Source organism: Nestor notabilis, unplaced genomic scaffold (genome assembly GCF_000696875.1).
Source record: "Nestor notabilis isolate BGI_N333 unplaced genomic scaffold, ASM69687v1 scaffold9677, whole genome shotgun sequence".
Lineage (NCBI taxonomy): Eukaryota > Metazoa > Chordata > Aves > Psittaciformes > Psittacidae > Nestor > Nestor notabilis.
The window spans coordinates 1,021-15,607 of NW_009937784.1; the positions used below are offsets into that span (position 1 = coordinate 1,021).

At 42.7% G+C, this 14,587-nt stretch overlaps 1 protein-coding gene across 1 annotated transcript; it reads left to right on the forward strand.

Moving 5' to 3' along the window:
* Positions 1 to 483: 483 nt before the first annotated feature.
* Positions 484 to 14,160, forward strand: USO1 (USO1 vesicle transport factor; the record flags this gene model as incomplete). Its single annotated transcript, XM_010019006.1, has 14 exons — positions 484 to 572; positions 1,280 to 1,434; positions 1,992 to 2,203; positions 5,483 to 5,593; positions 6,057 to 6,175; positions 6,540 to 6,721; positions 7,614 to 7,735; positions 8,736 to 8,874; positions 9,675 to 9,838; positions 10,418 to 10,507; positions 11,249 to 11,335; positions 12,880 to 12,978; positions 13,442 to 13,657; positions 14,083 to 14,160. Coding segments are annotated over 14 exons (1,863 nt in total), but the record flags the coding sequence as incomplete, so codon positions are not given.
* Between the last annotated feature and the right edge of the window lie 427 nt (positions 14,161 to 14,587).

Genomic DNA, 14,587 nt, shown 5'->3' on the forward strand with positions numbered 1-14,587 from the left:
AGAAGTGGTAAATGCTCCATCCCAGGCAGGGTTCAGGGCCAGGCTGGACAGAGCCTTGGGTGACATGGTCTAGTGGACCTAGATGATCTTACCTAACCATTCCATGATTTAGGATAGACTGGTTCCTTTGGTGTGGCCTCCGTTCCAGTTCTTTCCATCTTTTAGAAGGTTTCATCTTTCACCTTCTTTAAAATGTCTACTTTAACTGACTGTCATAGCAAACCTGGTCTGAGGTAGCAAATGAAGTTGGAAGTAACTGGGTGTGATAGAGCCATCAGAGCTTTCTGTCTCTTACCTTTTCCTCAGCATGCTTCACAGCTGTTAGTAGTTTGGATTTGATTTGAAATGGTTTTACTGAGTATGCTGAATGTCTTCTGCGATACTGAGCTGTCAGGGTAACCTTGAATAATTCTGAGTGACCTAGGTAGTAGATTATGGCTCACATTTAACTGTCTTACTTTTTTTTCTCTGCCCTTTCTGTAGACCATAAACACTGTATCAGAGGTCATTCGAGGGTGCCAGATGAATCAAGACTACTTTGCCTCTGTAAATGCACCTTCTAATCCACCAAGGTAGAGGAAGAAAAGTGTTTTAACTGTGTTAGGTAATGATGTATTGGTATGGGCCACAGCAGTCTGATCCAAAGGATTGTTTAAATTATGATACAGAGCGATAGATTTGAGTTCACGTTGATGTGTTAGAGCATGAAGGTGTCGGGTGTGTTTTACAAAGACGAGACCTAGAACTGTTTTTGTTATGTGACACCTGAAAAGTGAATGAGCAGTAGCTGAGAAATTCCTAGATGGGGATGAACTGTCAGTCAGAGGACAGCCTACAAAAGGAGTTAGAGGCCAGGAAAACAGGCAGGCAATTGCTATTTACTCAGACTGGGGAACAGCAAATGTTAGCTTAAGGAGATCTTAATCTCAACATTGAATAGGAGGTTGAAGGTAGAAGGGCAGCAGTCTGTATTACAAGCTGCTAGTGGTCTCATGAGGTCTATGGTATTATTGAAGCTGGCAGGGAGCAGCGGGGGGCTCAGTGGGCAATGGAGACACTGTGGAGGAATGCCAGCTCTTGTCAGTCGTGTAAAGAATACTGTTGTGTGTTTTAATGACCTGAAAAGCCTGGGTATTAAAATCAAGGGGTTTACTCCAGTTGTAATTCATGGAGTGGGCAAAAATCTTTTTTCCTTACCTGTGGAATACACTACAGATTGTCTGCCTGTGGTTGTCTCCATTCACAACTGTACCCTAATGTTTTTTATCTTTCCCAACAGGCCTGCAATTGTGGTACTTCTGATGTCCATGGTGAATGAACGGCAGCCTTTCGTGCTACGTTGTGCTGTTCTCTATTGTTTCCAGTGCTTTCTCTACAAAAACCAAAAAGGCCAAGGAGAAATCGTGTCAACACTTCTACCATCTACTATTGACGGTATGCAGAGTTAACATCTGTGCAACAAGTTGTGAACCAATGTTTAATGCAGCAGCTGATGTCTTCTCCAAAATCATTTACTTGCCATTGAGTATCTGATCTGGGAAAGATCACAGAATCACAGAATGGTTTGGGTTGGAAAGGACCTTAAGATCATCTACTTTGAACCCCCTGCCACGGGTAGGGTTGCCTCACGCTAGACCATGTCACCCAAGGCTCTATCCAGCCTGGTCTTGAACACTGCCAGGGATGGAGCATTCACCACTTCTTTGGGCAGCCTGTTCCAGTGCCTCACCACCCTCACAGTAAAGAACTTCTTCCTTATATCTAACCTAAACTTTCCCTGTTCAAGTTTAAATCCATTACCCCTTTTCCTATTGCTTCAGTCCCTGATGAAGAGTCCATCTCTGGCATTCAAGATGACTTGGCTTATGTTTTCTCTCTAACTTGACTAGTTTAATTTTTCTGCATTTTAACTGTATGTTGATGTCTTAAATATTTCGCCTATTTTTGTGGCTTGTTTTAATCTTGCTTGTACCTCTTGATCATTCTGGTAGCTACAGGTAACTCTGTCTCAGCTGGTCAGCTGCTCTGTGGAGGCCTCTTTTCCACGGACTCCCTCTCTAACTGGTGTGCTGCTGTGGCCCTGGCCCATGCATTGCAGGAGAATGCCACTCTGAAAGAACAGCTCCTTAGAGTTCAGCTTGCCACCAGCATCGGCAATCCACCTGTGTCACTGCTGCAGCAGTGCACCAACATCCTCTCACAGGTACGGCACCGGGTTAAGGCTCCAGGTATCCAGGAGGAATGCTGCACTTGTGCAGGAGCGTCACAGGAAGGCATAGAATCATAGAATAGTATGGGTTGGAAGGGACTTTCAAAGGTCACCCAGTCTTAGACTAGTCACCTAAATAGACATCTAGTCATCTAGCTTAAGGAGAAGGAGGGTTTTCTCACTTTTGCAGATCATTTTAAGCTTTGCTTAAACCCCGCTATGCTCTAGGGGGAGCAGAAAAGCAGCACATCTTGTTTTTTTCATCAGTGATTTGATGCTTGGCGTTAAGTAGAGGGTTCTGAAGCATTTAGACCTTAAACTTGGTTTAAAAGACGAGGCAAACTGGCAGGATCCCCAGTGGCATTGTGTTGCTGAAGGGGTTCCTGCTTTGTATTTAACCTCTAACTGTTAACTGGGAATGTCTTGAAAATACCAGGTTCTGACATGTTGATTGGGGTTGGTTTTGCTGTTAAAAACTTGAAAGCTTTCTTGCTAGCTTTGCCAATGTTGAGCAAGTGAAGCTTGCCTGTGAGTCCGTGCTTCCCTGGGACATCCACTTCTATTCTGCATACCTTTCTGTGAATGTCTGCAGTAATGAGGAGCTGGATAACTCTGGCAGCTATTAGACTTCCCTGCAGTTGATGATAATAGCAGAATGCTGGAATTCTGAATTGGTTCATGTGACTTTTTTTCATCTGCTTGACCTGAAAATTGACAGTGCTCCTTTTTATCCTGTTGCTGGCTTTCTTGTCTGAGGTAAATTTGAGTCAGCAAAAACGCCTGTGGCTCTTTATCCTTACATGATGGAAGGGACTGAAACTTTTGGGGGGGGATGTTTCTGAACTGTGTTGTACTTGAAGCTTCTCAAGTAACACGTGTGTAACTTGCAGGGTGATAAGATCGACAGACGGGTATGTATATTTTGGCCCAGCTTGGGCATTTTCTTGCCAAAAGCAGGCCTTTTCCTCTTGCCTTGGGTTTTGCTGGGGAGGTTTTCTTTAACTGCTTTTTGATGTGTTTCCACTTACAGCTTTGTGTTGCAGTTGGGTTTGGGTTTTTCCCTAGCGTTACAAGCTCTTTCTGTGTCTCCAGGGGATTCTCTCCACAAAACTATGGGATAAGGATCTTGGGTATCATGGGTGCTTTCTTTCCAGTGGGGCAGACTCATTCACCTTCTCATCACCTAACAGATGAGCTTTCTTGTAAAGAAAATTAAAACTGTTAGAAATGGTGTTTTCTCAGACAGGTCTGTAGCAAACAGCTGGTACAACCTGAAGTGGGAACGTGCTGCTGATTTTCTGACTGCTAAAAGAAAAAGCATGTTTAACCTGCCTCCTGGGCACTTTGTATGTTGTACTTACCAGCAGAAGTTAAAACCTTGGAGCTATTAGTTGTGAATAGCAGGGATCTCATTGCTAGCATATGATCCCTGAAGTGAGTTGTTTAACTTTGAGGCTGTGTTACTTAACTCACTGCTGAGTTGGTTATCAGTTGTCCTGCAGGGTAGGGTTGTATTATTACCAACCCTGAACTGCAGAACAGCAGCCATGGAGAGCTGTCATCTGTCACAGTAGTTGCTATCATGGTATATCTTGAATATAACTGTGTAGTGGTGTTTTCCAGAGGAAAGGAGAGGGCCAGAGGAGCATATAGTTTGGTGGGGACTATGCACCTCACAGTGAAGTCTAGATCAGTGGAAACCAGTCATGGCCTTCAGGTAGAAGGGCAGCAACAAGAAGATAATCTCTGTGTTACTACAACAGCTTGACAGGGTCACAGCAAAGCTGCAGACAAAGCTATAACAAAGACTAAACAAGGGTTGCTGGTAGAACATGAAGTACTCACCATGAAACACAACAGGCAGGTGCTGTGCAGTTGGAAGTGATGGTTGTGTTCTCTGCTGCTCTGATGTTGTTCACCTGGGTCTCAGGAAGTAATGATGCTGATAATGATGAAAAAGAACCAGATGCTCACTTTCTTGTGTGTGCAGCATTAGGGATGGCTGCCACAGTCTTGGTATCTGTAGTCTGTGTTCTCCTCCTTTAAGGAAATTATTTCATCTTAGTGATGGAGACGTACTGCAACAAATCACAGTACCTCAGAAGGGAGTCCTTGAAGGCAGTCTCTTCAGAGCTTGGTAGCTTGGTATCTTCTGCCAGAGCTGCTGGATTCAATTCCAGTCTGTCTCGCAGTCAGTAGCAGCAGCAGTTGGGTAGCTGAGAGCTGCAGAAGAGCTTCTTGCCAGCCTGCTGCTTACCAGCTGTTTCAGTGGGCAAACTGGCTTATTCAAAGACCGGGGGGGCTTTTATTTTGTTGTAAATGCTTAGCTGAAATTAAAACCGACACTGCCTTCAGCCCTAAAGCATAGGGGGATATCAGAGGCAAGGATGGAAATTCAATGTTTCAAGCACAGACCCTTTGTTTTGATGACTGTCTCTTTTCCCTGCCTCAATCCCTGTGCCTGCTCATTCACTTGCCCCCATTGAAGCTATCCCAGCAGTTCTGTGTGCCTCATCTTGCCTTTGAGCCTTGACTTCAGCTTCCAGTTATTTTGCCCAGTTTATTAGGTGCTTGTGTGAAGTTTTATTTTCCATGCATGGAACACGTTTCTTGGTTGCCTTTTGAATGCTGACCATTGGAAGAGAGGTATGCTTGCCTCAATGCTGCTATGTCCACGGTACCTGCAGCAAAGACAAGGGGGACAGAATTGAGAAGATGGGCAATTGGCAGATGAAAACTAACAAAACCAAATACTACAGTTAGCATTCCTCTTGCTGGATTAATGTGCATACTGTCTGAACCAAAAGTCACTCCAGTAGTATCTTTCTTGACTTACAAAATAGTATTAGGAACACGTAGCAATTTGTAGTCAGCAGGGGAAGTCTTAGTGATACATCCCTTCTTATATGGAATCCTTACCTGACTTAATTTACACCTTGCTCCTTTACAGGGGAGTGTCTCTGCATTCCTTCACGTTATCCTAGTGTGAATTATAAATGCATAACTAATTTGTTATGATTTTTATACTGGTGCTAATTTGCACTGAGTCATATTTCACATCTGTGTTGCTTGCTCGTTTGCTCTGAAAACAGATATGAATGGTTTAATACTTGCTTCACCAAAGCACTAAAGCTGTGTTCAGTATAACTAACACATGAGTATTTTGAAAGACATGGTTTTTAAAATGGTGAATTCTGAAGCAGTACAGGCTTTTTTTTGGTATTTCAGTCCTCCACTGTGGAAAGTTAACGATGAGGGGGTTTATTCTTTCAGGGCAGCAAAGTCCAGACCAGGGTTGGACTTCTGATGTTACTTTGCACTTGGCTCAGCAACTGCTCCATTGCTGTCACCCACTTCCTTCACAATCCAGCCAATATACCTTTTGTATCCTTGACCTACTTGCTTTGTTGTTCTGCCAGCCAAACGTAGTTTTTAGACTGCAACAAGCCCACTGCTATTTTCAGGGTGACTTACACATATACCCAGGGGGTAGGAAGAATGCTTCCTATTTATGGTGAAGCATATTTCTCTGCTTGCTTTTCAGGAAGAAATCTGGCTAAAGTACATCAGGCTGAAGTTGTCACCTTATCTAAACAGAAAGCCTGTTTTGGAACAACTCAGTCTCTTTGAGCAGACAGAGAAGAAATGTCAGGAAAGCCACTGACTACCCAAGTCCTTCATGACAGGAGCTAGCTTTGCGAGGCTTTCCTCAGCTCTTTTGCCTGCTTCCTAATCAAGCTTGGGTTTACCTCTGAAAAGTATTTTAACTGGGAATCTATACACAGAATATTAAGTTACATGTATGGTGCTTATGAAGTATCTCCAATATCCTTAACAAGAGCTCCAGCTCACAGGGCAGATAGCTGAAAACCTAGGAGAAGAGGAGCAGCTTGTCCAAGGCCTGTGTGCACTTTTGCTTGGCATTTCCATCTACTACAATGACAATTCCCTTGAAAATTACAGGAAGTAAGTATGCTGTAAAAAGAAATGTGAATGACAGGTGGTGGATTAAGAGGCTTTTAACTGAGCGGTGCAGCAGAGATTTGGTTGCATGTTTTCAGTGTGTGTTCCTTATGGCAGGCACAACAACTGACCCACCTCTAGCTAGGCAAAGCAGGTAGCTGTTTTGCATAGATCCTCTGAACCTGTGCATGCCTGCCCCAGGAACAGATGCCAGTGGCCACTGTAAAATAGCATCATGAATGCATCATCTGCTGTGGGTCAGACTTGAGACAGATACTCAGAGTTTTAGCTGTAAAAACCACCTGAAGGGAGGGATGGGTTCACTTTTCAAGTGTGGCACTGTGATTGATTTCTCTTTTCCTTTCAGAGAGAAGCTGAAACAACTGATTGAGAAGAGGATTGGCAGGGAGAACTTCATTGAGAAGCTTGGCTTCATTAGCAAACATGAACTTTATTCCAGAGCTGCTCAGAAACCCCAGCCTGGTTTTTCTAGCCCAGAGCACATGATGTTTGATCATGAATTCACCAAGCTTGTGAAGGAATTGGAAGGTGAGATGTTGTGCGTGCTTCTGTTTTTGTGACACCCTGATGCCTGAACTACCAAATGTGCTGAATGTAACAGTCTCAAAAGTAGTGTGATGATACTAAAATGGAGTATTCTGAAAAACGTGTTACAGTAATAGCTGTAAGTAATTTCACAGTTTAAGTATTAACTCCTGGTACAAGCCCATAATCAGGGCTTGTACAAATTGATTACCTTTTCATTTTTAGGTGAAAGGATTCTCAATACATGGTTTGAGTTCTCATACTGTGTCCAAGAGGTGTGTTTACCCATGCTCATACAGAGACTAAGTATTGAGCACATGTGATGGTTATAGATGCTCCATTTGTGGAAGTAAGCAATCTAGGTATTGGCTTTTTCTGATTCATGAGAAAAATTATGAAAGCTGTTACTTCCTGGCCTGTTCAAAAATGATAAGCACTTTGTTTAGTGTTTTCTGTCCTTCACTAAAGAGACAGGTTGTCATCATTCTTAAAGTGTAACTGATGTCCTGGTTAATACTGCCCAACTCAAATCAGTCTACAGAAGGAAAAAAAGAAGCAAGAACAGTGAAGATGGTTTTGCCCAATTGCATTTCATCTGCATGTTGCCCTGGCAGCCCCAGGTCTTTCACTTAACTGGATAAGCACTTGTGCAGCAGCTGTGGTGGAGCCATAACAACAAGTAAACCCCACCTTTTGTGATAAGGAGGACTCCCAAACACCCATTTGCTTTTCTGAATCTGTGTAAAGCAGCGAGCCTGCAAACCTTGCTATAAAAGATGGCTGTTTCCTTAAACCTTTGTTTTTAAAGTGCAGGTTTAGTTTCTAGCACCCTGCACTCTGGGTTGAATTGTGAGACAGATGTGAGGACAAAAATGATGTGAATTTTTTTTAACAGGTGTCATAAGTAAAGCTATTTACAAGTCCAGTGAGGAAGATAAAAAGGAGGAGGAGGTCAAGAAGACATTAGAACAGCATGACAACATTGTGACTCAATACAAAAAAGTCATCAGAGAGCAGGTGAGAGGCAGTTATGCTGTACGTGTGCCTCCAGGGATTGGTTGGTTTGGCTTTCAGAGGCACCAATGCAGTTTGATACCCAATGTTCCAAATGAAGTAACTAGGAAACTAGCACTGCAGAAACACTTCTACAAACACTTAAGCCAAGTTCTGGTTCAAATGAAATACCAGTGCTTAGAATACTGGATAAGTTAAAGCATTTTCCTGGGATATGTCTGCTCTTTCCTGTGTTTAAGTCTTCTCAAATGAGTAATGGGAGAACTTGCAGCCCCTCACAGAGATACAACTCTTAGTTCTGGTCTCTCACTTTTGAGAAGATGACAGATGAAGTGTGGCTGAGTGAAGAATGGGAGTTACTGAGTAAAGTTTTGGATATACCTGCTGTGGTTGAACTCCTGATTGTTTTTTCCAATGGGAGTTTGCTTGTTTAGTTGCAACAGCTTAGATGGAGAAGTAGAAGAGCAAATCTAATTAACTTAATAGTTAATGGGGACTTAAGCAGGTGCGTTTTGTTCAGGGATCTGGAATGGACACAGAGCACAGTGGTACAAGTGGAATTAAGGGACACTTTTGAACTGCTGGTGAGGTTTTCCTGAACTTGCAGTGACAGCAGTTCCTACACCTTCCTGGAAGACTCTTGAAATGCCCCAAATGCATGCATTTGGTGTGGTTGTGATCAACTACAATCACCAGATTTCATAGGTTTCCTTTTTATTCTTGTGCTGTCTCTGGTGTGGGGATGCTGGAGGTCTCCTCCAAAAGACTTGGAATGCATTGGTTTGGTGAGACAGGCTTCTCCTGTCTTTGCCAGGCTTTTTTCCTTGCAATAGCTATCTAGGTTTGCATGAGGCTTTCTTGCTCACCTGATAGCTTGGACAGCATCACTAGCAGTAATGTGTCATGCTGGAGCTGAGGTTTTTCTGTCTTTACTTGCCTTCCTGACAGTATCATCTTCAAAAGCGTTACTATTCTTCAAAGCTTTGGTTTTTTTCTTTCACAGGACCAGGAGCTTGAAGAACTGAAACAACGAATTACCGCTTTAATGTCTCAAAATGAACAGCTCCAAGCAACAGTTACCCAGCAAGTGTCACAGATCCAACAGCATAAGGACCAATATAATCTCCTTAAAGTACAGCTAGGTAGGCTCAGAGAGTAATAAAAAAAATACCTTCTATCGCTTCAGACTTGTATGTTCTGCTGCATATGAAAAACTGCCCACAGAGATTAAATACACTGTTTTCAGGCTGATGTTGGGCATTGCAAGCAATTTTGTTGAAGCATTAGATTTGCTTTGTTATCTAAAAATACTAGGTTTTGCTTTAAGTGCCTTTAAAGTTAAAGAATTAAAGCACTGAAATCAACAGGACAGCTTCAAAATGTTCAAGAGGTAAAATTTATTCTTGCTTTGTGCTTAAGTCTTGGAACTCAGGTCTGTGGATGAAAATAATGAATTGAGGAAGAACTGTATGGCAGATGTGCAAGATGAGGCTTATCACTGTCACTGGAGAGACTGCTAACTAAGTGCTTGAATCAGGACAAGCATATTCAAGTTATTCCAAGGTCAAGATGCCTGATAAACTGGATGTGATGATTTCCAAAAGTAATTCTGCCTTCACAATTATTTACTATTAAAAATACGTAAGGACACAATCATCCTTCCTCTGTAGGATGATTTGTCTATGAAGTTATTTTGGATGAACTGAATAACTGAAGCAGCACGCTGGTGCAGCCACAGATACATGCTTGAAGGAATGATGAAGTAGAGCTCTTCAGTTGCTTTTGATAGAGAATTCGTAAATATTATGCTCTGGTTCTTGAGTTGGAATTGCTTGTGTTGCCCTGTGTGATGGGCAATAAATTCTTGAATTGGTGTGTTTGAAGCTAACTTCAAAGTGGCATTGGTGTTTGTGACCTCGGTTTTATAAATTCTGTCTTTCAGGAAAGGACACTCAACATCACAATTCTCATGGGGATACGTTTCAGATGAATGGCATTCAGACAGAAGAAGTGAGCAAACTGAAAGAGGAGTTGGAAGAATGGAAAAACAAGCATGAGCTGCTGCAAGGGCAGATAAGGGAAAAGGATTTTCTGATTGAAAAATTGGTAAGTGCTGTCTCTGTAGAACTTGCTGCAGCTTCCAAATGATGTTTTCAAATGTCAGCTGCCTTAAGCTAAGTCCTCATTATGATGGCAGTCAAAGTATCATAACTGATTGTACGCTGATAATAGGAAATGGGGTGGGAGATGGCTTGAGGAAAGCCTTTCCTGCTTCCCACTGTTCCCAAAAGTAATTTGTGTAGGTGACTGTACTGTAGAATCAGGAGTTTTAGTGTGTTTTGGGGAGGGAAAAAATGGTAGGGGCCTCTTAGGCATTACCCCCACTAGGCTTCTAAGATGTATTTATGGTGGCCTGCTTGCCAAAATGCAGGATGATGCATGCTGCTTTTATTTTGTGCTTGTCTTCTGCATTTGGGTTGGTGAAAGATGCTTTTGTATCTACCTTAGAGAGGACTATTGAGCTGTTCTCATGTAATCAGAGAGCTTTTTGCGTTTCTTAGCCTGTTTACCCGTTTTATGCTGGGAACTTGGATCATGCAAGCACAGAATTTGCTCTGGGTTCTAGCAATGTGACTGTATTTTTGCTGTCTACTTCTGTTGCTGATGTCCCTGTCGCTATTACAGAAGTCTTCACAGTTGGAAATGGGAACAACAGAGCTGTCTTCACAGAGCAGCAGATCTGGTGGCTTGGAGCACAAAAATGAACTACAAGAGGTGAACTTGGGGTATTTTAGCAAAGCTGTGGTCAGCAGTGGCAGCTCAGGATGGGCAGGTAGCTTTGTCACACTGCAGGGAGGAGCACTGATCCCTGAGCATGGTGAAGTTTTTAATGGTGTACTTTCATGTGATGATGCTACTAATCCTGGAGCATCAAGATTATGTATCTAAAGCGAAACGTTTTTTTTTCTGCTAAGCAGGTTTGAACCAGCAGAAGACAAACTGTTGCAAAATGAGTTTATTCATTGCAAAAGTGTATCTTTAAATATCAATACGAAAGATTCCAGGTCTTAAATGTACAATATGGAGTAAGTGTTGAAATACCTGCACATTGAGTAATTTGTAGGACCTGTTGGTCATAAAATACCTATCAGAGTTTCTCTGATTAGAGAACTAGTTAATGTGACTGGATTTATAAGTCATAATGGCTTTCTGCACCAAGAACAGTAATGAGAGGAGGAGTTTAATGGGAGTGCTAGTGGTGTGAAACACTGTAGTAAGGGAGACTGAGGCTCACACAGGTGCCTTGGTTGGGCATTCTGTAGAAGAGTTCCTAAGAGTGGGGTGGAAAATGGTGGGACTGGTTTGGTCTTCCAGAGAAACAGTTGCAACTTTTCTCTCATATATGCTAGTATGAAACAGTTGGGTAACATTTAACTGAAGTAGAATATATTGTGAGTAACTCTCTTGCTTTATTGAATTAATTTAAAAGTATGGTTTTGTCTTTGTTTCCCAAAGGAGTTAGAAATACTCAGGAGTCAACTACAACTACAGTCTGCAGAAATCTCTCAGCTTCAGCTAGAGAATCAAAAGCTTCGAGTAATGGTACCAATGACCAAGTTACATATTTTCTCTTCTGGGGACTAAATTTGAAGACTTTGCTTTCCTGCATGTGGTGTCTGTAGCCCTTGTCCTAACCCAAGCTTGTTTTAAGAATACACATGAGCAAGTGATTCCCACAGTGTTGTAAATGAAGTAACATTTTCCCTAGGAAGATCTGTCATGAGGAAAGAGGGGACTTGCAGTACAGTTAGTGCTCCACGAGGCCACTGGTCCTTGGTATTTTTAAACAAAGGAATGCCAACTATTCGGCACTTTATTTAAGCTCACACCCTAATCAAAGGAAATAGTCTCTTGAGACACAACTGCATGATACCATGGACGTTAGAGGGATCATCATTCTTGAAAACAGTTGAGGATACTAATTTAGAAGTTGATGTATGGTTGAATAGCAGTTGGTAGGTGCATCTGTGCAGCCTCCAGATGCCTCAGGAGCTTTTTTTTAACCTGTGTGTTGAAAGGATGAGCCCATAAAGCCTTACAGAATAGTTAAATAATCTGATCTAGAACAAGGGTAGCTGTTGTGTACCCTGCTTGACAACTCTGCTATAATGAGAACAGGGTAGCTGCCCAGTGGAAGATGGACTCGCTTCAACTCTTGCTGCTTCTCCATCCCTGGCAGTGTTCAAGGCCAGATTGGACAGAGCCTTGGGCGACATGGTCTGGTGTGAGGCATCCCTGCCCATGGCAAGAGTTTGGAACTAGATGATCTTAAGGTCCCTTCCAACCCAAACCATTCTGTGGTTCTATGACTCTGGCTGGTTTGTTCTGATCTGGGCACCAAATTTGAAATTGGGTATAGCAAGACAGAGCACTTGTGTGGGGAAAATATTGAGTGTTTAATTTAATATAAAGATCAGCTGAGAGGAAGGCTTTTAACACTTGCACTGCCACAAGTCTCAGCAGCTGTCATCTAAGATGCTGTTGCACGTGTTGGCCATGGGTGCCCATGAGACAGGGTCTTCTTTGGATGCTCCTTGCTGCCTGAGCAGCTCACTGCCACCCTCCAGACCTTGCCTAGAGCTTTGGCTTAAACAGGGCATCACTGGAGAAGCAATTTTCTGGAATTCGTGACACAGGGTAGTTTTAGCTCAAAGACAGCTGCCACATTTTGGAATTTGGGTAGGGCTGGCTGAGACTGAACTACTGCTATTTTTAGTAGTCACATACGAAGATGTGGATATTTAGCCTAATAAAACAAAATCTTTGGCCCTTAGAAAGCATCTGTGTGAAGGCCTGTAATAGGGTCTGCCCAGAAAAAAACCCTAACGTCTCTTTAGAGAGCAACTTATATGAAATAAGGCTTGCTCCTTGTTTTCTCCTTTGTGTGTATGTGTTTACCGGGACCCCAGGAAGCACAGACCTGTTTCCTGATGCCTTGCAGCACAGGATGTTTGTAACTACTACACCCTGGCTACACTGTAAGAAGAAAATATGCCTGTAAATTCTCCAGCTGACTGTGTAACTTCTTAGCTTGCTGTCTTTCTCTGTGAGGCATTCAGTGCTCTTCTATTGAATTTTGTCCACAGAACACAACTGCAGACCCTGTGTTAGGAGACAGTGGTGACGCAGTAGGAAACAGCTGTGAAATGGAGGGACAACTTCAGCAAGAAATCAAAGAATTGAAGGTTGGTAGCAGGCGAACACTAAACCAAGTCATTTGATGCTCAGTCTTCACTTCCTATAATAGGAGAGGCTTTGGGTGGAAGTGGTTTGTTTCCTGAACGTCTTGCATGTTTCAGGCCATGCAGGGGGGGAGCTGGATGCATCTCCTTTTGTTTTCACTTGGGAAATGCAAGCTTTGTCTGCCTTGAAAGAGGAGGTAATGACAGTCTAGGAGATAGTTTTACTCTGACAAGGACAGCCCAGTGTAGCTGGGGGAAGGTGGCCACTGCTGAGACTTCCATTTGCCTTACTCCTAGTTGGTAATAAGAGGGGTTTGGGTAAGGAAGCATGTGGGAGCAAGGCCACAGGGCACTTGGTGGGGTTGGAGCTGTTACAGGTAGTGCATGGAATGTGTTTGTAGGAAACAAGGCTTCAGCTGTTCTTGTGCTTATGGTGTAACTTGGTGGGGGATTTTTCCTGTTCCAGAGTGAAGTCAAAGCCCTTTCTGAGGAAAAAGAATCACTAAAGCAGCACCTCGATTCATCCAGCAGTACAGTTGCTATCTTGCAAGATGAGAAAAGTAAACTTCAGCAAGAAGTTGCAGAATCAAAGAAAGAACAGGATGATCTTCTGGTGCTTTTGGCTGACCAGGACCAGAAACTATCTGCACTGAAGATCAAATTGAAAGATCTTGGTGTACCGGTAAGGAAAACAACAGGTCCACTGAGTTCTCAGGATAGGGATCTTGAGAGGTACCTGCCAAACTCCTGCGAGGAAAACTACTTGTCACATATATGTCTGGAATGATACCTTGCTGCAGCTCATCCAGGCTGCCAATGCAAAAGCAGATGATGGTTGCGATATAATCCTAAGGGATCATTCCACCGCTAATACGAGTGATAACTTTAGTCAGCTTTTTAAGCATCACTGTGACCTGTCAGGGAGCCTTACGGGCAGTTTGATGTGACAAGATGACAGTGGTTTTTATTAAGCACTAATTGATACGCCATGATAACTTTAGGTTAGCTTGAAGCTTATTTTTGCTCCCTTAGCATTTGCCCTGCCTTCAGAAGGTTGGATTGGAGTAAGGGATGCTCCTGCTCACAACTGGTCTTTCTTAATTTCAGGTTGAAGATGAAGATGATATTGAGTCTGGAGATCAAGGGGATGAAGATGAGGATGTGGAGGAAGAGGAGCAGGACTAGAATGCTTTTGTGTGTTACCATGAAAACTAGATTGCATTGTTACTGGGGGCGGGAAATCTATTATTGGTATACAACGCAAAACATCTGCTTATGAGCAGCAGATGGGAAAAGGACAACTGTGAGACTAGTTGTAAGTTACTGAAGTGTTTGAAAACCCTTCCTACTAGGTAAAGCAAACAGAAATCACTGCTTAAGTTCTACAGGAGTATCCCAAATTATACTTGCTTAGAAGTTGCTTTAGATGCTGTTTAAAGCATGGAGATGACAATGTTGCTGCCTCAGTTCATTGTCATTGACAGAAGTTCTGTGTGTTCGTCTACAGTTTTAACCTTCTGGAACTGTTAATTAAATACAAAAGTATTTGGTTTAACATCTGTCAAATGGAATCATTGCCCCTGCCTTCAGCAGGGAGCTCCAGTGCGATCTG